General features: G+C 42.2%; 1 protein-coding gene across 2 annotated transcripts in view; it reads right to left on the minus strand.

The window, feature by feature from the left end:
* Positions 1-14,841: 14,841 nt before the first annotated feature.
* Positions 14,842-22,643, minus strand: part of CHRNG (cholinergic receptor nicotinic gamma subunit) — a 29,561-nt gene continuing 21,759 nt past the window's right edge. For both annotated transcript variants that reach the window (XM_066602593.1, XM_066602585.1), the window contains exons 9-12: positions 22,222-22,336; positions 18,698-18,908; positions 18,473-18,606; positions 14,842-16,039 (exon numbers count right to left, since the gene is read on the minus strand). In XM_066602593.1, coding sequence (XP_066458690.1) covers positions 15,857-16,039; positions 18,473-18,606; positions 18,698-18,908; positions 22,222-22,336 — 643 coding nt within the window. In that variant the 3' untranslated portion in view covers positions 14,842-15,856. The remainder of the gene's footprint in view (positions 16,040-18,472; positions 18,607-18,697; positions 18,909-22,221; positions 22,337-22,643) is intronic.

The raw sequence follows: 22,643 nt of genomic DNA on the forward strand, positions 1-22,643 counted from the left end.
TCCATAGCATACTATGGACAGTATTTGCTGCAGAACCCGGAGGAGGACGCTTACTCCGGATTTCGCAATGCAAATCCTCTCGTGTGTAGCCGGCCTTACTGGCACTTACGGCTAAAATTAGTTATGTCAGTAAGGGGTTAAAATGCACTTAAGGCAACTAAGTTCTTCGTCAAATATATTTACATGAGACGTGACTGTTGGGAGGTTAAAGAACTCCAATCTGTGGTTGCCGCACCTCTAACTGGTTTCTTTAACCAGTCCCTTCTAACAGATGATATTCTTGATGACTGGAGACTTATAATAATAATAATCTTTATTTGTATAGCTCCAACTTATTCTGCAGCGACTTGACAATGTACCCATTTATAAGGCATTCACAAAATGCTGCGTGAGATTTTACCGTAATTTCAAGATGCATTTTTGAACACATTGTACCATGTTTGACAGCGTGTTTTAATGCATCCAGTCATTGAAATGGGTAATGAGGTGCGCTAAAAAGCACTAAAATACACAAAAGTAGAGCAGGCAGCGCTTGAAAATTCATGGCGTTCAAGCGCAGGTCTGCGCTAGTCGTGATAAAAAGCAGGCTGTGTGCGAGTGGCTTTAGGGGGGTAGTAAAGCCGGGAACTACAAGCCAGTTAGTTTGACATCTATAGTAGTCAAACTAATGTTGGCTTGTCGGTCTGCCCTTATGTGGGGTAGCTTGACTACGCCAGGTGAGTTTTTTAGTCTATCTTCTCACCTACTTTCCATCTCACCACACCTGCTTGCCCCCAACTCTGACCCCTGGAGTGTTGCCAGCTTTTCTGACAGTTGGGAGATTGGTATCCCTTCCTCCTCCTAGGTTCCTGAGACCCTGTAGTGTCTGTTGTGTATGAAGAGGTGCAGGAAGAGAAGGAGGGGGGGATGGGGAGGGGAGAAACAGGACACAGATGAATGGCGCACAAGTTGTGGGGTACCATGAAATGTGAACTACCACTTCCAGCTTCATGCCCCACCTGCAGGACATTGACCCAGGGTGCTGTTAAGGGCATGTGAGGCCCCTGCCAATGCTTGCTAGACCACGTGTCTATGGTCAGGTGTACCCTGCCACTCACAGGGTTCTTCAACGCCAAGAACGTGCTATTATTTACATGGGGGTACATCGCAGGGATGGCTTTTTGGGCAAAGAAATGGCATCTGGGCATCTGCTACTTTGGGTTAGTATGGAGCATCATGTTGCCAAAGGCATCTGCGTCCACTAGCCTGAATGGCAGCATTTTCATTGCAAGTAGCTGTCCAATGCATGCGTTCAGGATCTATGTTTGCGGGTGGTATTTTTCTTACGTTCCCATAGCTGGGGTTTGGAGGGCTGACTGTTGAACTGGAGTACAAAGGAATATGGGGTAGGTGTCGGTGAAGATGATGATGAAAGTGTTGGTGATGGTGGTGGCTCAACTTCTGTTCTCTGTTTCCCACTCCTGGTTTTGAAGCCTGCATTCCCTTCATCAATTGCAGAGAAGAGGCCTGAAGTAGACATACTACTGCCCCTACACAAAACTGCCTCTCTGTCTTCATAGTTTACTGCTTGAACAGGGAGAGAGCTACAAAATTGGAAGACGGAGCAGGATGAGGCTTTGCCCCCTGGCCAGGTGGGCTTGTAGTGGCCCAGAACACCATCCTGGTCCCCTCCATAAATGTCATACATGTTTGTCCTATGTAGATATACTGTGCAAAGTTTATCTTGTCATTTCCAGTATGTGTGTTGCACAGCTGCGGCGCTTGAGAGTTTAACTTCACTAAAATCATTGCCTGCATGTAAATGTATCAGTCTGTCATGTGGTATGCGTGAAGGGTATAAATAGGAGTGTTTGAGAGTGGGAAAGGGTCTATCTTCTAAGAGTTTAAACTGGTCTACCAAAACACAGAGCCACATGGGAGCACCTTCATCTTCCTTGTGGTGAAGATGGAGGAAAAGGAGAGATATCCCGTAGCGACTGAAGTCTGGATGTGAGTGGAGTGAGTCCCAAAAACCGTAAGAGAGAGTATCCATAAGTAATTCAGTATAAAGAAATTCATCGTAAAGGTACGAATTCTAAAACCACAAGTTGTTCCTGCGCAGCCGTCCAAAGTAGGATCACCGTATAGAAGTACACTACAAATTACACCCACGCGTCTCCCATGTGGGGTGTCAGAGCTAATCTTTTAAGTAAATAATTGCTGCCAGAGTGTATGTGGAGTGACCCCTATCCCCTTTCCTCCCCTGGAGTGCTCCCAATCCAGTACCGTACAGATAACTTGGACTGTATGACCAGTTTCATCCTGTGTATCCTCCCTGATCTCTGTTCTACTTTTTCTGTGAATAATTGTACCTGCATTACTATGAATAATTGTTTGCCAAAGTTTATCAAGTGAAGTTATACTGGTCCCTAACCGTTCCTGGGGACCTGAGGTACTATACACAAGTGTCTGTGATTATTCTCCACTACGTAGCATACCGGTGTGTGGGCATGCCCTATCCAAGGGTGTTGAAGGTGGCCTGCAATCCAGCTCTGGCCTTGGCTATGTGTCATCCCTCTGGGAAGAGAGTCTGGTAAGTGCCGCCGTAACAAGCCAACACTTATCCCTCCCAGCTCTCCATGTTGGTCAAGTGTCTGGGGTCATCTCTCTGAGGTGTTGCAGGCTCTCTAAGGCAGCAGGTGGTGGGAGTTCATGTGACTGTTTATACACATTGTGTTAAGGTTGTTTACGTTCTTGTTTTAAATGCTTACGGCAGATCTTACACAAGATCATTCTTCTGTCATCACTTGTGGTTTCAAAGAATACCCAAACTACACAAATCCTATGAGAAGCCATAGCTGTGGGCCTGATGTTGCTGCAGCTGCGACTAGTAGTAGCTAATGGTGGCGGTACGGCCCTTTTGTTTTTCTGCGACACCCTACTCGCAGTCTTGGCAGGGTTCTGCACTGCAATATGCACTTCTTCCTCCTCCCCTGCAAGCTGCTCTCATGACTCACCCTGCCTCTCCATGTTACATCAAGTACTTCATCCTCTTCTACCTCCTCTTCCTCTTTGCTATCCTTCTCCTCCTGAGTAGACTCTATGTTGCAGTAAGCTCCGGAAGCTGACACCCCCATTTCCAAATCCCCAAGGAATAACATTGCACGGGGAGGGCTGACCGCACACATTGACCCATCCTCATCTTCCTCTTCGGAGGAAAAAAATGGTTGGTCATCGGTGCATTCAATGTCTTGGACTTCTCCCTCTGGTTGTTTGGACTGCTTCGTTGACATCCATGACACTAATCATCAAACAGCTTCTCAGACTGATTTATGTGGACTGCTTCGCAGTGTGCGGAGAATTGGGCATAGGGTGAAGTGGAAGGGAGATGTACATGGCTGACTGGTGCAGACTGATTGCTGTGTGCTTGTGACTGGGAGGAAGAGGAGGTGGTGGTAGTTAAAGCATGCTGTGCCATCCAATTTATCATGTGTTCTACATGCTGCAGATGTAACGCATGGGCTGAACTACTTCTAAGGAATGGCAGCGAGCTTGCCTTGCTTCCTGCAGAATGTGGAGCTGTTGCTTCAGTAGGAGCCATTTCAAGTGGCAACTTGGCCCGTCCTCTTCCACCTGCACCACTGACATTACCGACATGTCCCCTTGTGCATGTTTGCTTTATCTTTCTTTATTTCATTTTGTTTACTTTTTAGTGTAGTTTTATGTTCCTTTTCAGCTGACTTTGTAGTTTGTAGCTGCCTAAGGCTTGTAAATAATTTGTGGTGGCCAGACGCATGACTGAACAACGTCTGAAACTGCTGACACACACTCTGTATAGTTTCTGTTTCCCTGTTTGGGATATTTTTGTTGTATATTCACCAAAACACAGCGATAACTAACTCGGTCACAATCCCTAGGTGGTATGATATGTGAGATCAGAAGGCCAAACAGTATAGATTATCGACTTTGAATGATGTCTGAGGTTGCTAATATACTGTGCGTATTTGCTGTTTCCCTGTTTGGGTTTCTTTTTGTTTTATGTTAACAAAAAAATACCACTGAGAACTAAATAAGCCTCAATTCCTGGATGGCATGACGTGCGAGAATAGAAGGCCACTCAGTATAGCTTGTACATTTGTCAACTGTCCCTATTTGGCACAGTGTAATTGAATTCCCCTCACCTCAATGCTAGCTGCGTAAGGCCTGCAATTAATTCATAGTGGCTGGACTTTGAATGTTGTCTGAGGCCACAAAAAGAGAACTGCAATATTCCCTAGGCTAACTTACTCAATCCAATTTGGCAAAACTCTGTTTGATTTTATCACCCAGCCGATGAGGATGAGCAACACTATCTGAACTGGGATTACCTATATAAGGCTATGGGTTAAAACTGTATCCCTTTATAACAATGAACAACAAGTGTCTGTTTGGTTTCTTTGGGTAAGAGCTGTCACCTCTGAACAAAATTACATAAGATCATTTAGCTTTCATTCTATAATACTAAATGTGAATCAATTAATTAAAAATATATATTTATAAAAGTTATAGTATACATTGTAAGGCTGGATTCACATACAAGTTTGTGTCCTTTCTTTAAATTTCACTTTCCGTTTCAATCTACTTCTGGTGGTGGCTCACCCTTAGGCTGCAACTGATGAGCATATTCCCGATGCATTAATGCGTCTGGAATACAGATGTGTGTCCCAGGCTTATCGCTGGTAACCTGACCCAAACTGCACACATCAAAGATGATGCTTGTAGTTCGGGTCAGGATACCCCTTATCAGGCCGGGACACTCGTTTATATTATAAACGCATAGATGTGGCCGTAATATGCTCATCTGTCACCAACTTTACATTGCATACTATCTTTTACAAATATGTATTTTGCATAAATTGATTCACTTTCAATATTACAGAATAAAGTCTACATTTTCGTTTGTTCAGAAGTGACAGTGAGCACTAACCCAAAGAAAGCAGACATTGGTTATTGTTGTACTGTATAGCCATCTTTATGCTTACTCTATAAACCATTGCTTGACTCGTGCTCATAGCAGTATATGATGACAACATGTTAAAGAGTTTGTCCCATGGAAAGTACTGGGCATATTTACGCACTGGCTGGGTTCACACGGGACTGAAATCCTGCACGGAAATATCGCAAGATTTCCACGGGAGAGATGCAGCTTCAAAACCCGTGGCCTTTCGCCGCAGGTTTTGGAGCGGCTTTGCCACCTGCATTCCGCTGCGGCATCTCTCCCCATAAAGAGGAGAGAGGCCACCGCGGAAACGGGGAAAGAATTGACATGCCACATCTTTGAATTCTGCGCGGCATGTCAATTTCAGTGCGGCTTGGCCACAACGGATTGGTCACAGTGTGTGGACAAGATTTTTGCAAATCTCATCCACTTTGCTGGCTGATCCCAAGATTAAAGTCGCAGGCAGAATTTCCGTGCACAGAGTCCACACGGAAATTCCATGGCAATTACGCCCGCGTGAACCCAGCCTTACAGTGGCAAATGTAATAAGAGGTACAAGACTCTTAATGTCTTTGTTTCATCAGGCGGCACGTTATTCTTATGCTGTTCTATATGATTTCCATATGTTCATTTTTTACTTCCATATGTCATCCATGTTTTAAGTCCGTAAAAGTCCATAAAAGAAAATTGAACCAGGCCCCAATTCATATTTTTCTGCATCTTTTAGCAACTTTTCCATCAAGTCCGGGCAGCACAAGGACAGCATCCGTGTGCTGTCCATTGACTGGGATAAGTAATGCAAGGTGTGATTTTTTTTCACTCGGATGTTCCACGTGAAAAAAACTGTTGTGTAAATTGGATATTGACTACCATGGGTCCAAGTGCTATTAGAGTCTATTCCATATTAGCGCTAGAGCTTTTATAAGAAATTTTTCATGGAGATATGAAAATAAAAGCACTGCACCTTCAGTTGTGAGGGTTCAGAGGTAAAATGATGGTGACCCCTTAAATATGGCTCAGTACCACTAGCGTAACTATAGGGAATGCAGTTGCACCCAGTCCCAGGAGCCTTAGAGGGCCCATAAGGCCTCTCTTCTCCATATAGGGAGCCCAGTACTATGAATAAAGTATTATAGTTGAGGGCCCTGTTACAGGTTTTGCATTGGGGCCCAGGAGCTTCAAGTTACGCCTCTGCTCAGTACAATTGATCTATAATCCCAGATGGAATACACCCAAGGGTTCTAAGGGAACTAAGTGATGTGATAGCTAGGCCGCTATTTCTAATATTTATGGATACTGTCAAAACTGGGGTTATACCACTGGATTGGCGAATTGCCAATGTAGTTACAATATACAAAAAGGGGACCAAAAGAGAGCCTGGTAACTACAGGCCGGTAAGTCTCACTTCAGTAACTCAAAAAATATTCAAGGGGTTTCTCAGAGACACCATCATAGAATACCTCAAGGAGAACAACGGAATAACTTCTCACCAGCATGGGTTCATGAGGGGTCGATCATGTCAGACCAATCTGATCAGCTTCTACGATGAAGTAAGTTCTAGGCTGGACCTGGGAGAGTCTATTGACCTCGTATATCTGGACTTCTCTAAAGCATTTGACACAGTGCTGCATAATAGGTTGATATATAAAATGAGACAGCTCGGTCTGGGCGAAAATGTGTGTATCTGGGTAAAGAGTTGGCTCAGAGATAGAAAACAGAGGGTAGTAATAAACAGTTCATACTCTGATTCGGCACCACCGCTAGTGGGGTGCCACAGGGCTCAGTAGTAGGCCCCATTCTGTTCAATATATTTATCAACGACCTAATGGAGGGACTACACAGTAAAATATCAATATTTGCAGATGACACAAAATTATACAAGATAATTAATGAAACGGAGGACAATGTGCGGCTACAAATGGACCTAGATAAGCTGGGGGCTTGGGCAGAAAAATGGCAAATGAAGTTCAGTGTTGATAAATGTAAGGTTATGCACATGGGCTGGAGAAATGGATGTCACCAATATATACTAAATGGGGTACTGCTAGGGAAAGGTGATATGGAAAAAGACCTGGGGGTACTAGTGGATTGTAGATTTAACTGGAGTAACCAATGCCAGTCAGCTGCTGCAAAAGCAGATAAAGTCTTGGGGTGCATTAAAAGAGGTATAGGGGCGAGGGACGAGAACATTATTCTACAGCTATATAAGGCACTTGTTAGGTCCCACATGGAATACTGCATACAGTTCTGGTCACTGGTGCTCAGGAAAGATGTTGCAGTGCTTGAGGGGGTTCAAAGAAGGAAAACTAAATTAATACATGGAATGAGAGAACTGGAATTCCCAGAGAGGCTATCAAAATTGGAATTATTTACCCTGGAAAAAAAGACAGCTAAGGGGTGATCAAATAACCATGTATAAATACATGAGGGGACAATACAAGGATCTCTCCCATGATCTGTTTATACCCAGGACTGCGATGGTAACAAGAGGGCATCCGCTACGTCTAGAAGAAAGCAGGTTTCATCACCAACACAGAAAAGGGTTCTTTACTGTAAAAGCAGTGAGACTGTGGAACTCTGTGCCAGAGGACGTGGTGATGGCAAAATCCATAGTAGAGTTTAAGAGAGGACTTGATGTCTTTCTAGAGGGGAAGGATATTACGGGATATAAATTTAAGGTGACCAGCGGGTTGTTGATCCGGTTCTTACAGACAAGTAGGAACTGTTAGAGGTTGATCCAGGGATTAGTATGACTGCCTTTAGGGAGTCGGGAAGGAATTTTTTCCCCAAAAGGGCTAATTGGCTTCTGCCTCTTGGGGTTTTTTGCCTTCCTCTGGATCAACAAAGAGGTTTAAACAGGCTGAACTAGATGGACATTGTCTTCATTCGGCCTAACATACTATGTTACTATGTTACTATAATAACGATTTAGGAGATAAGTATTCTGGAAAACACCTTACCTTGTGATTTGGCTTTAGATGTTATACAGAATTGCTGAGCACTTGCTAAGATTTGTAGCTCTGAAGAAATTGTTTCATCTAATTCTTCCACTACTGCAAGACTTCTTTGAATCTTCATCTCTGTGTCGGTGGGTCTGCTGTGAGATGAAGCAGACACAGGGGTGTTTGGAATGACTCCTTTCCTTGAGGATCTGACACTTTTTGGTTCAGAGCACTTTTCTGGTTCTTTTCTTCCATATTGTAGACTATTTTCTTTTGTTCTGTATGAATGTCTGTGGTTCTCATCATTTTGATTAGACGGTTGTCCATGTGAAGCTTCCATACATCTGCACATCTTCTTAGGGACCTTAGTAGGATGCTCAATGTGTTTCTCTCTCTGGAGATATCCAAAAGGTAATGGCTGAGACTTTACAATCGACATGTCAAACTGTCTCTACTGAGTAAGGCAGGTAATAATGTTATTCTTCCTGCTAGTCCAAGTTGTCCGTCTGTAGCATTAGTCCTCCTGAGATTCCGAGAGGAGTTATCTCCTTCATTAATCTCAATCCCCTCTGCTTATTTTTGTTTCCATCTCAACCAACCGGATGTTGTTTAACTCTGTGGGAGGCTGTCCGGCCTGTCATGCAACGAGACGGGTTACCATGAAAAGCGAATGAAAGTCAACTAAATTCTTGCTGGGATTACAGGCAAGAAAAGAGACAGTAGACATTCTTTACTCAGGACAACGGTCAATCAGTTTCCCGGGTCAATAACTACATATATTCCTACAGCAGTTTACATTTTCATAGCCTTTATATTACCGTACCAGAGATCTACTGTTCTCCCTGAGAAATAAATCCAAGGCAGTAAGTACAGGAGTTTTATGAGAACTTTACTTTGGGTTTTACATACAGACAAGACTTTCTAAGCAAATGATATAGGTGTAATTGCACACATTAGCTATATTAGTGAGATGCAGATATGTTTGTGTAATAAAGACTCTCTAGAATAGAACTAGAATCAGGAGCAGATAGACCTATTGTCGTTACTACTCCGATGAACCAGATTACATCACTTACAGTAGCTTGTTAGGAGAGTTGAGCCTTTGCTGTGAGATCACGCACAATGCTCTGATTGAGGACATTGTGGGAGCAGTTCTGGGAAATGAAACAGTTGTTGGCTGCCATCTAGTCCAAACTTCACAGACAGACAAGAGAAGGAGAATTCATTGCTATGTTTACTTTGGATCAGACACTAAGAAAGGTTCTCTTTACCATCTGACAACATGACACATCCACATGGACCATATGTTTGTTCAGGGATCAGTGACTTCACAATAGAACTGGAGAATTGAATTTCTTCTTGCTGAAGCTTGCACTGTCAATTTTATCAATGAGGGCTAGATTAGGGGGTAACTACCATTCAGAGCAAATATTTTTAAGGGGTCGCTTAAAGAGCTCAGAAACGGATGTACATTTCCAATGTAAGGCTTGATATTCCACAGCAATTTTTTCATACTCTTCTAATTTGACTAGCCACACTTTAACACTCACTAAACTTTCATATATTGTTAACATAATAACGTCCCTGACAACCACCTAAATGACATAATTAGCAGTGAAGTCGCCAATATATCATTGGCAACTATGAAGCCTTAAAAGGCAGCAAAAAGTTTCTGGCATGCAGCATTTGGTGTACTCATTACTCTCCTCCATCTTGTCTAGACATTCATGATTTTTCCATCTATGTCTTGGCTCTGCAGAGTTTGCGGCCCAGACATATTTGGGTCCTCTGAAAATAATAGCGCCACATACTGTGTTACCTGCCAATACTGTTACTTACTGTACTCCCAGAAATGAATTATAATACACTGTGCCCATTGAATAAATGACTATACACACCGTTCCCCCTGAAATAAATGACTATACACACTGTACCCTTGAAATTATTTATAATACACACTGTGCTCCTGCAATTAATTATAACACCCAGTGTGCCACATGAAAATAATTATAATGTGCCCTGGTTTCCCTGAAATTTTTTTTCTTCTCTGTCTGGGTCCAGACCACAATGAAGACTTCTTCCAGCCACAAATCCTCCCTATATACTTTCCCCATTCTGCTGCTACCTCCAGTGCTCCTCTCAGTGCCCCACATATTAACATTACCCACATTGTGCTCACCACAAAATAATAATGCCCTCTTCATAGCCTCACAGTAATAACCCCACCTTTTTGGCCCCCCACAATATTTATCACCCCTTTGTAGCCTCAACAATAATTACCCCCCTTTGTAGCCCCTGCAAACCTCAGGGTTTGTACTGCTGAGATCAGGAATTGACTGCATGGTGACATGCTCAGATCATGTTGTCACGCAATCCCGAAATGAACAGAGACCAGTGAAGCAGTGATTGCAGCAGCTAGGGGGAGCAGAAAAGGTAAGTATAGTTCAGTCTTTTTATTTTACTGCATATTTTGCTGGAGGAGAAGACCGTGTGGTGACTAGAAGGGGCATGAAACCCAGTTGACTTCCAGGAAATCCAGGTGACTTGACATGCCTGAGACATTCCAGGCCCCCATTGTTCAGATCAGTGGGGTTCCAGCAGTTAGACTCCTACCAGACACTTATTATCTAACCAATGGATAGGTAAAAAGTTGTTCTCATGGGATGACGCCTTTGGTCACTGACTAAGAGCCACAATCTGGGACAATCCTTCACTGTATTGTGTGCTAATTTTATTGGAAGTCGTACTGGAGTGAATTTTTGGCAGGCAAATAAAGGGGCCCAGAAGACAGCAGGGGACCGGAGCAGGAACTCACGCAGCACTAATGATAATACAGTCTATGCACGGTTAATAGACAGTCATAGATATGGTACAAAAGCCACAATATTTATTAAGATGTACAATGTTACAGGCAAAAGGTGTTGTATGATGAAAACTAAGACGCATGAGAAAAGACAGCATATAAAGTACATTACAGAAACACAAAACTTTTATTAAAACCATTTATTGTTTTTTCCGTTTTTTATTTTAAAGAGTTATTCGTCTCTGAAAGAGTGATGACATACTATATCACTAAAAAAAAACATCACTTTGTGATAAGTGGGGGTCTAACATCTGGAACCCCCCGGCCATTATGAAAGTTAAAAAAACTACAGTGTTACAAAAGCACTGCAACCCTTTAAAGAGGTTGTCTGGAAACATTTGTTTTTCAAAAACCAACTAAGCCTGCCATATCAACATAAACAAGATATCATCCTCACTAACGTTCCCATTTTGCTGGTGCCTTGCTGGTTTTGACTTCCGGGTGCAAGAAACCAGAGATAATATCATTGAAACTAAGGACATGTGACTGCTGCAGCCAATCACTCACTTTAGCCGGTGATTGGCTGCAGTGGTCACATGACTTGGTGTCTGGGCATCATTGCTCTGCAGGCTGAGCTGTTTTTTGTTTGTTTTTTTAATGTCCCCATATAGCCCCCTTATACAGCCAATTTGTTTGATGTTTTTCAAATTCTGTAAGACATATTTCATACAATTTAATAAGCTAATATAAAATCACTAGTCCGCTCACCACATACCTATTGGACGTAGGGAGTTGCCAAGAACACTTTAAACATGTGGAAAACAAGAGAAAGTCTGATATCTATTCAGTAAAGCCTTCCTATAAGGCTTTACTGAATCCTTATTAAAAATCCATAGGATACATGCAGAAATCTATGAGTTTCAAGCACTGCGACCATTAGTCATAGCATGTCAGTGGAATCACAAATAGGGAAGATGGAACAATACTTTTGCAGAGCCACCTATTGGAAGGCAATATTCCTGCAAGTCAATGTTAGAATCTTTATACAAGACTTGTAGCAATGACTGGGAATTGAAAGCCAAGCCAGAATCCATACAAAGACAGCTGTTTCGGGGTGCATATTACCGAGAGGAGCATGAATGACCTTAGAAGTCTCTTTACTCACTCACCTTCTAGGTGGTCTCCCTAAGGAGATATGTTTACTGTATTTTCAATATCAAAAGGTTGTCGTCTGACCTGACTTGTGCAACTAATATATTGTGGATGGCAACTGGTACATGGAAGTTGGACTTGCCCATTTGTTTCCCTAATAAGATAAAAGTCTTTTTTAGTGTAAATAATATGTCCAATCCAGCATATCCTGTGCCTTAACCCTTTGCAATCCAATTTTGGATTCAGGGTTTCCTAGGGGGCTTTCTCTTTCTGCCATTATACAATGGTGCCATCTGCTGACTAGAGCCAGTACTGTGGTATTGGACATGCTGGAGAGGCCCCCAACAACAGAGCGGACAGTAATATACAGTAAGAATACCCTGCTGGACGTCTTCTGACATTGGAGCTGTACAGCCTTCAATCAGAATGTCTTCAGATGTCAGACAGTGGATTGGAAAGAGTTAATATAGATTGCTCAGAAATTAGGAGTTCTCTACCAAAGTCAGGGGGAGTTATTTACACAAGAACACGAAGAAGACAAGAGTTCCCCCTTCCTTTACTGTGTATGTACATATTTCATGCATGTATGTGACTTTATAAGATGAAGAACAGTTCAAGTAAAAAGAATTGGGCACATTTATATAAACTAGTGCAAAATATGTATACGGGGGTTGGCCTTTACACTGATATGTTCACAGTTTTAATTGGAAACCACAAGGCCTAATATACACTAGAAAAATGAAAGCTAGAATCTGGTCGCTATTGGAAACTTTGCAATGCCTTCTACATACTATTTTCCATAAATAAGCAACACAATTTTTAGCATTTATTAGGAGGGATGAGAAATGTCCTGTATTCTACTTTTGGGAGGACAAAATAAATGTTGATAAAGGTACTGCAGTTCAGGTTTAGATGTTGGTGAGACATAAGACTGCAAATAATGGAGATGAAACAATACCTTTGCAGTGCTACCTATTAAAAAGCAGCATTCCTGCAAGTCAATGTTAGACTCTTTATACAAGCCTTGTAACAATGACTTGGAATTGAAAGCCAAGTTAGAATCCAAACACAGACAGCTGTTTTGCAGTGTTTGCCCATTATCAGTGTGCAGTAGGTTTCTGGCTTGGCTAGCGAGAGAGAAGACTTGTATAAAGAGTCTAACATTCACTTGCAGGAATGCTGCCTTTTAATAGGTGGCATTGCAAAGGTATTATTCCATCTCCCTAATTTGCATATTACCCAGAGTAGCATGAATGGCCTTATAAGTCTCCTCACTCCCCTTCTAGGTGCTCTCCCTAAGGAGAAAAGATAGTGTTCCTGACCTTAGGACTCACTCACATGGGTGTATGTAGCCCGCATATTACGCACATATTTTTCATGCGCATCATACGTAGTGCTAAAAGGCCATTGATATCTATTTGACCACTCCCACCTCCAATTTTTTATGTATGTAATGTATGGGCAACATACTCTTGAGTGAGCCCTTAAAGTAACCCTCTAGTCCTGGACAAACCAAGATGACCACACCGTTTCTCTGACTACGTAATGCACACTGGGAATTAGTATGCATTGGTAGTCTAAGACGTTATGCACTGCTTCTTGATTCTACTGTGTCTTGCTCTGAAGTTTGCCTGGCGGAAAAAAATCTATCTCTTTTCAAAGTTTTGTGTACGTGCTCTCCCATAGACTTGTATAGGAGAGCGATTGCATGGGACTCTGAAAAGAGTCATGTTTTTATGCACTGTGCAGACTTCAGAGGGGGGATACCACAGGGACCAGGAAATCGGTGAGTATAAAAAATACCTCCGCCTAACAGCACCATAACTTGGTTTTTAGTTCTGTGAGGGTATGACAGGCTCCCTTTAATATTAATAATACAGGGATAAATATTCTTAGAACTACTGTTGTGCTGTCCCCCTGTTAGCCCTCCAAAAAAATATCTAAATAAATTGACAACTAGGTGTGTCCCTACATACTGACTTTGACCAATCAGGGCTGATTGTGCCAGATTGTGTACCACTTAGTGCCAAAAGGAATAACAGAGGAGTAACATAATGCTTTATTATAAGAGAATATGCACCAGAATAGTTATTCTGGTGGAAAAGGTACACATATCAGAAGAGCAGACAGGTCCTCTTTAAGATTCAGCATGTAATGTCCACATAGTGAGAAGGAATGAGGAGCAGATGAAAACCTCTGCCACGGCCCATTCCCAAAGTTAACAAAATATAAGCATTTGAAAATATCAAACATATCCAATCCTCTTGCCCCAACAATGGACACCTGATGGTACCTGAAAAATGGCTGACACTCTCCAGCTGCATAACAGTGAAAGGAATGTTTTGTGACAAGAGAATTGGAATAGTCGTAACTTGTCTCTAGAGAAAGAACCTCTAATATCTGCATTGGAGGCTCTGTTCGTGGCCTCTATGCAAAATCCTGTCCGAAATAGTGCAACACATTGGGGTATTTTGTCTGAGAAAATGCATAACAGCATAACATAGCATATTCATAAAAAGCATCACAGAAGCTGGAAGGACTCTATTATGGTCAATGGGGTCTGTTAGGCCGTCTGCAGACAGCCGGGTCGGATCCGGCTGCGAGAATTCTCGCAGCGGGACCCGACCCGAGTGCCTGCAGAGAGCAGCGCGGAACTTACCCACTCCCGCAGCTTTGGCTCTTTCATGTGCCGGCTGCCGGCGCATGCGCAGAGCGAGCCCCACACAGAATTAGAGCATGCCGCAGTTTGTTTTCTGCGCGTGATTTCGCACAGACAAACCACGGCAGTCTGCATAGGATTGCGTATTGTAATGCCCGCAGAATTTTCGCCCATCTGCAGGAGGCCTTAGGCACCGTTCTGTTCAGTTATCGGATGGATCTATTCGGGCAGGAGAGCAGAAACCCAAATCCATCCCTAGGCTGCATTCACACCTGCGTTAGGGCTTAGTTTAGGGTTTCCATCTCTCTGCTCGGTTTTTGGAGGAGAGAAACTGAAATAAAACTGAAAAAAAGGATTTTGTTTTATTCCCCATTGATTTCAATGGGGTTTCCAGAAAAACGGAAAGCAAACAGCAGCGTTAGGTTTCTTTTTTTTTTTGGATGAAAAATAACGGAATTGAAGCCTTTCTGTTCTGCCTTTTGAAAACTCATTGAAATTAATTGGCAAAAAACAGATCGGATTTTTTTCAGTTTTATTGCAGTTTCTCTCCTCCAAAAACAGAGCAGAGAGATGGAAACCCTGAACTGAGCCCTAATGCAGGAGTGAACCCTACTGTGCAAACATACTGTTCTGTGGTATTAACACAAGAAAAACAATAAATAAAAACACATTTCTGTTTCCAATTTCAAAAATATAACACTTGCATATTGTGACACATATGGAAGATCCATTATTACCATCCTTGTATTATGAATTCTATTGCTTTCTCGCAAGCTCTAAACATCTACATTTTGTTCATCAGTGAATATACCGAGAAAGAGAAACTTCAATATTTTCTTATGGTTTTAGTTAATATAGGTGAAAATAATGAATAAAAACACATTACATCATATTTAACAGAACAGGTTCCTACAAGTCACAAATAAGAGTGTCCTAGGATTCAGTGATGTATCCATGCATTTCTTACTAGCATGTTACCATGTAAAAGTAAATATAGTAATGATCCATAAACCAATAGGACCTACAGAAATATAAGGTTCTCTCAGATGTCCCACATTCTCTAAATATATCTAGACCACCAAGGTCCGATAAAAACTGATCTTTACTTTAATTTCTAGATTTAGGTCATTATCCTTTATCAGGTACAAGCAGATGTATAATGCTGTGACACCTCAAGTATTGTACATGAAGCCAAGACATCTCGTAACCACTTGTTAGAGATGACGCTACCTATCAATAGGTCTAACGCTTCACAGTCTATAGCTAGTCAGAACTGCTAGTATAGGAGGTAGACTCATAGTAAGGCTCATGAGCAGTTATAATCCAATAATGCAGTAATGCTTTCAGGTAGAACCTTGAGACTGTGGCAGGTAGAGTTTGGGATCTCCAGGGAAAGGCTGTGCTGGTGCTTGATTGTAGTGACCAGCCAAGAAGGTTCCAATGGACCCAAGGATGAACAGTGAGAACATGATCAGGAAACAAACTCTGTCTATTACTCGACCAATCAAAATCCACTCCTCGTTCTCCTAAAAACAGTAAACACAATCAATTCTATCACCAAATTAGTTTACAATCAAACGTAATCTTCTTTGATATTCTGTAGTGAAAGTGCAGCCATATTTGTTGTTACTTTTCTATTAACTTGTCAGAAAGAGATGATAAAGCTATGATTGTGTCTATTTTGGCAAAAATGGTGGCTTTAAGGAAATGAAGAGAAAAGTGTCTATATTTTTGTAAGGCTAGTTTCACACAGGTGAGGGTGATATTGGGCTGTGATTCACCCTGTGTGTCAAAGCCCTGTGGATGCAAGGCATTTTCATGTGAAAAGAGCCTGGTATCACTACAGGGGTGAGGAGATTCCCCCAGCTGCCACTGAAGGGATTCCCCCAGCCGTGGCTCAAGGTATTCCCCCAGCCGTGACTCAAGGCATTCCCCCAGCCGCTGCTTAAGGGATTCCTCCAGTCGCTGCTGAAGGGATTCCTGCAGCCACTGCTGAAGGGATTCGTCCAGCCGCTGCTGAAGGGATTCCTCCAGCCGCTGCTGAAGGGATTCCTCCAGCTGCAGCTCAAGAGATTCCTCCAGTTGCAGCTCAAGGGATTCCCCCTGCCGCACCTCAAGGGATTCCTCCTGCCGCACCTCAAGGGATTCCTCCTGCTGCACCTCAAGGGATTCCCCCTGCCACATCTCAAGGGATTCGCCCTGCCATAGTTCAAGGGATTCTCCCAGCCATGCTGAAGGGATTTTCCCAGCCGATGCTGTAGGGATTTTCCCGCCGCTGCTGTCACAGCCACAGCAGAGGATCACATTGTTTTCCATGGGGTCAGTGCTGCTGCTGCTGGCCGAATTGCAAACAGTGGGCGATATCGCAAAAAGATAGAACTTGCATGAGTGAAAACATTGCAAATGTAAAGGAAACCATTGAAAATAATTGTTTTTCATAATTCTGCATTTTCACTCTCTCGCATCATGCGAAAATCGCACGATTTTCTCTCCTGTGTAAAACTGGCCTAAGTCTAGGTGCCCACGGCTGCAGCTGCACCTGAGCGACCCGGGTGAAACTTGGTTGGAATAGCACATGGACACCTACCTGTCCGTGTGCTCTCCGATATACATAGACAATGCATTGCATTTCCAATTTCGTGTCTGTGAAACAAACAGGAATAGGACATGCTATGAGTTTTTTCATGTGAAAAAAACATCAGTGTGTGGTCCGTGAAATTACACGTACAGCACACAGCCCAAAAATGCCACATGTGCATATAGCCGAAGTAAAAGAGACATTACTACTCTTAATCAGCTGACAGCATCAGAGATTGGCCAAGAGAAATTATTACCAAACTTTTGCTACTGTCACTTGTAAGGATGGGTTCATACCTGCGTTTAGCCTCTGTTCCATCTCTCTGTTTCATTCTTAGAATTTTTGTTGAAACAGAATTAAACTGATCTGTTTTTACCACCATTGGTTTCAATGACGCTTTTTTAAAAACAGGATAGCAAACGGAGAGCTTACCATTTGCTTCCATTCCCTTAGGTTCCGTTTAAAAGCTGTAGACGTAACAGAATAGAAGCAAACTGATAGCTTTCTGTTTTTGAAAAACCCATTGAAATCAATGGTGTTATAAAATGGATCAGTTCAATTCTGTTTTAATTCTGTCTTTCTAGTCCACAAATGGAAGATAGAGATGGAAACCCTATACAGAGGCTGAAAGCAGGTCTTATAATGTACTAATATCAAGGTAGTTTTATATTTGGTATGAAGATCCTATTTAATGATTATGACATACCGCCATTTACTAGAAAAAGGGATTATTACTGCTGTCATTAATAGCTATATATGGTATTTGCACACTCAGATGGTAGCATTGGATTAATCATTTCCAATCCACTGTCTGAGGTCTGAAGACATTATGATTTAAGGTTGTACAGCTCCAATGTTAGAAGACGTCCGTCGGGGTTCTCTTACTGTATATTGCTAGCCTCTCTGCTGTCGGAGCCTTTCCAATGAATCACCTCATGCAGTACTGGCTTTAGCCAGCATATAGTGCCATTGTATAACTGCAGAAAAAGAGTAAGCCCCCTAGGAAAACCAGGATACAAATTGGACTGGAAAGGGTTAAGAGGGATATGTTTTTATATATAAAATGTAATATTTTTTTCATTGCAGAAGGTCCTGATCATTTGGTATTTTCTCTGACCACTGAGGGTCTATGCTGTTCAGTGATATCATACCAAATAATTAATGCTCCATGGATCACGCCAGCGCTGCAGGTTATTACGAGATGACTCCCACTATGACAGTCTTTTGTCAGGAAATTGTTATTTATATAATGCATAGCATTCTCTCAAAAACGTCTCCAAAGAAGGCCGCTCATGTTCAAGGAACACATGTGAATGGGGAACGCAGGATCCTATATGATCCTCCCGCAAACATACTTTTCAAGGACATTTTGAAGACTTACACTTTTAAACTCATTCTTTTCTCTGGTGGTCCTTGCAATGTGGTTACAAGCTTCCACCGTGTCTCGTATTTCTGGAGCCGCTTGGCGCAGGCTGTGAATGAGGTCTTGTACAGTGCCATTTCCTATTCCTTTGGCTTAAAAGAAAAAAATCTGTATATTCAGTCTGATTCTTTGTTTCAAAATTACAATATGCAGCTGAATTCAGTGAAACACAGTGAAACTTACCAATTTTTTCTAACACAACCTTCATGAGTCCGTCTCTCTGTTTCTGTTTTTCGAACATAAGTTCACTCCTTGGCTTTCTCAACATGTATTCATCCGCCTTTATTATCAGCCCAAGTGAACTGCTGCGACGTGTGAGCCGAGCAGGTTCAGGGGCTATGTCACTATGACGGAGGTGCATTTTAAGAAGTCGAGGCAGTTTTCTTAAGAAGAGCTTTAGTTCAAAAAGTAATTGAAACATTTGGTTAAAAAATAGGAATCTGAATCCAAAGATGACTATCATGCAACAGAATGCATTAGTTTATGCTTAGCTCAACTGAATTCTCCATGCATACTTTAGCTGAGCCTTGACTAAAGTGTACTATAGTACTAGCCAGCTCAAAGAAATACATTGTGATATCCATGTAATACTAAAATTAAAAGTTAAGCTCTTAACAGAAAACAGGTCCCACAGTAGGTTTGCTACCAGGATTCCCTGCATCCACCTGTTATCGACGGGAGAATCGGCCAAAGAGTTCTCATTTTGCTGCAGGGAAACAAAACACTACATGATAACCATTGAAAGTAATGCTCTGAATTCTCCAGAAGGATCGACTCTATACAGGGGTGTCATGAAGAAAACTTTAAAAATGGATCTAGAATCCTTTATTCTGTCATATAAAGGATCTGTACGGATTTGCAATCTCTATTATCTGTATTGCTGTCCTAATTCTTAGGTTTTACATTTTGTAGAAATAATATCCATCCTGGATAAACTAAAAAGCCGTTTCTTTTATTTACTGAGGGACGATCATCACAAACTAATCTCATTGATTACTTTGACTATGTCACAAATGTGGTGGATGAAGCAGGTGCCATCCATATCACCTCTCTGGATTTCAGTAAAGCCTTTCATACAGTCTCACCTAAAGAGCTCATAGATAAGTTATTGAACATGGGACTTAGTTCTTTCATAGGCCGGTGGATTCACAGTTGGTTAAAAGATAGATATCAGAGTGTTGTTAGGTTGTACTTATACAGAGAAGCACAATATCAGTCCAAGAACCTTGGACCAATATTGTGCTTGTAAAATAGTGATTTTCTATGTGAGTGTGATGTCATTTTGTTGAGTTTCTGCCAAATCACAGAAAAATAGAACATACTGCATTCTTTCTTTTTCACAGCGAGTCATGCTAGTAAATAGACCCATTGAAAACAATGGGTTCTGTTTCTGTGCACGTTTTATGCATCACGCAACACACAAAACTCGCAGGGGAAACTTGTCCGTGTGAATATAGCCTTAATGGAGTATATTCTGAACACTTTGATTAAACAGAACGAGTCCAAAGAAGGGCTACAATATAGTAGTAGGCTTCAAGAGCAAAATTTATCAGGAAGACTTAAAGAACTTAAAGGGGTGGTCTCGCGAAATCAAGTGGGGTCATACACTTCTGTATGGCCATATTAATGCACTTTGTAATATACATCGTGCATTAAATATGAGCCATACAGAAGTTATTCACTTACCTGCTCCGTTGCTAGCGTCCCCGTCGCCATGGTTCCGTCTAATTTCGGTGTCTTCTTGCCTTTTTAGACGCGCTTGCGCAGATCCGTCTTCTCCCTTCTTCTCCCTTCGGCTCCGCTCGGCAGCATCGGCATTTTGGCTCCGCCCCCTTGTACGCATCATCGCGTAGCTCCGCCCCCGTCACGTGCCGATTCCAGCCAATCAGGAGGCTGGAACCGGCACACATCATGGGGCGGAGCTACGCGATGATGCGTACAAGGGGGCGGAGCCAAAATGCCGATGCTGCCGAGCGGAGCCGAAGGGAGAAGGGAGAAGACGGATCTGCGCAAGCGCGTCTAAAAAGGCAAGAAGACACCGAAATTAGACGAAACCATGGCGACGGGGACGCTAGCAACGGAGCAGGTAAGTGAATAACTTCTGTATGGCTCATATTTAATGCACGATGTACATTACAAAGTGCATTAATATGGCCATACAGAAGTGTATACCCCCACTTGCTGCCGCGAGACCACCCCTTTAATCTGTATAGCCTGGAGGAGAGAAGGGAGAGGGGGGCATGATCAAAACTTTTATATATGTTAAATGTATATAAGTCATAAATAATGTTCAGAAGGAAAGTATTTTATTAGGAAGCTAAACATGGGCGTAGCTATAGGGGATGCAGAGGATGCGGATGCACCCAGGCCCAGTAGCCTTAGGGGGCCCATAAGGCCTCTCTTCCCTATAGGGAGCCCAGTACTATGAATAAAGCATTACAGTGTGGGACCCTGTAATAGGTTTTGCATTGGGGCCCAGAAGCTTCAATTTCCACCTTTGAAGCTAAATATTAGAACATGGGGCACAATCTGAGATTAGTTGGGAGGGAGAGATCTGAAGCAATATCAGAAAATATAATTTTACTGAAAGAATAGTAGATACTACTTTTTTCCATTGGGTTCTTTCCCATGAGAGATGTTTTGTAGCCTGAAAGAACCCATTGGAAACCATGGGCTTCACATACATGCGTTTTGTAGTGATGATTTTGTAGCGAGATTTTGTAGCCGTGTGAAACAGCCCTTAGTCAGACTTTTGTGCTGTACCCATATTAAACTGTTTCTAGATGCAACAGCAGGACCGCCAACCAAACATAGGGATCTATAGTGCTGTAAGTTTTGGTTCAGTAGGACCCTGAATGGACCGACTGCTACAGGTAGAATGAGAGCTTTTAAATTTGGCTACAATACACTTGTCTGATTGAAACCAAGGGCTGTTTTACCACCGCAGGTAAGTATCAGAATACTGCTTTTTTGAAAAGACAGCAGTTCTAACTATAACTTCATACTAGGCATTTTTATCTGTGCAGTCCCCTAATAGCATTTTCAACGAAAAGAAGTTTCTCTTTAAGAAATGCTATGAAGCCAGTGTTACTGGAGATCTAAACCTTGCTCTAAGGCTGGTAGCACGCAAACAGGTCAGATTCAGCATGCAGGAAGCCTGCAGCGGATTCCAGCTGTGAGCCCAGACGGTGACCCTGCGTTCCTCCCTAAAGTGTACTGCAGATGACCGCAGAGGTTCGCAGGCAGGCATGTGCCGTACATTTTTTTTTCTTAGTTTGAATTTCCCACGCAGTTGCTTAACTTGCATACGGGCTGCGAGTCAGATGGCCTCCATTGACTTCAATGCAGGATGTCCGCACGGATTCCACAGAAAAATAGAGCAAACTGCAATTTTTTTTCGGATCGCAGGATACACAATTCGTATCTGCGAGTGTGAAGGAAAAATTGAAAGTTCATACCTTTCAATGCCTGTGTTTTACCACAGACCACTACATCAGTAATCATAGAATCCGCAATACAAATACGGTTATGTGAGACCCCCTAAGATTTATCAGACATATATTCTATTATGTATTGTTAAACATTGTCTAACGGTCAAAAGCTTACACAAATCTACTCTGTAATTTATGATCTTTTTTTTCTTTCAGTTATTTCCAGTGCACACACAATATCACACACCCAGTAATGGAACAAATGCTTTCTCATACCTCTCTTACACTGCTTGAAATGCTGTGAGTGTTTGGGGTGCGGAGAGAAATGTTTAAAACAACAACAGCATTTACCACAATGGTGACTGTGACCACGATAAGAAATGTTAAATACCTAGAAAAGGAAAAGAATTGCAGTTACTGAGCAGTATGTATTGTTAGACAAAAACCTTTCGGATACTTTCGCAGTTATGAATATGATCTCTTGACTAGTCCATCATGTTCAGTTGTTTTAAAACAAAAAAAACCAATTACTTTGTCCAGTAGTGTGACAGCCGTATGCTGTAAATGCATAGATGTCCAATAGGCAGAGGCCTCACCTCTGGAACTCCCACCTATCAGGAGAATAGCAGCCCCCCGATACCTATAAGGCAATGTGAGAAAAATGGTGGTGGTTGCATATACCAGGAGCCCAAATGGAG

The sequence above is a fragment of the Eleutherodactylus coqui genome, chromosome 1, assembly GCF_035609145.1.
Source record: "Eleutherodactylus coqui strain aEleCoq1 chromosome 1, aEleCoq1.hap1, whole genome shotgun sequence".
Taxonomy (NCBI): Eukaryota; Metazoa; Chordata; class Amphibia; order Anura; family Eleutherodactylidae; genus Eleutherodactylus; species Eleutherodactylus coqui.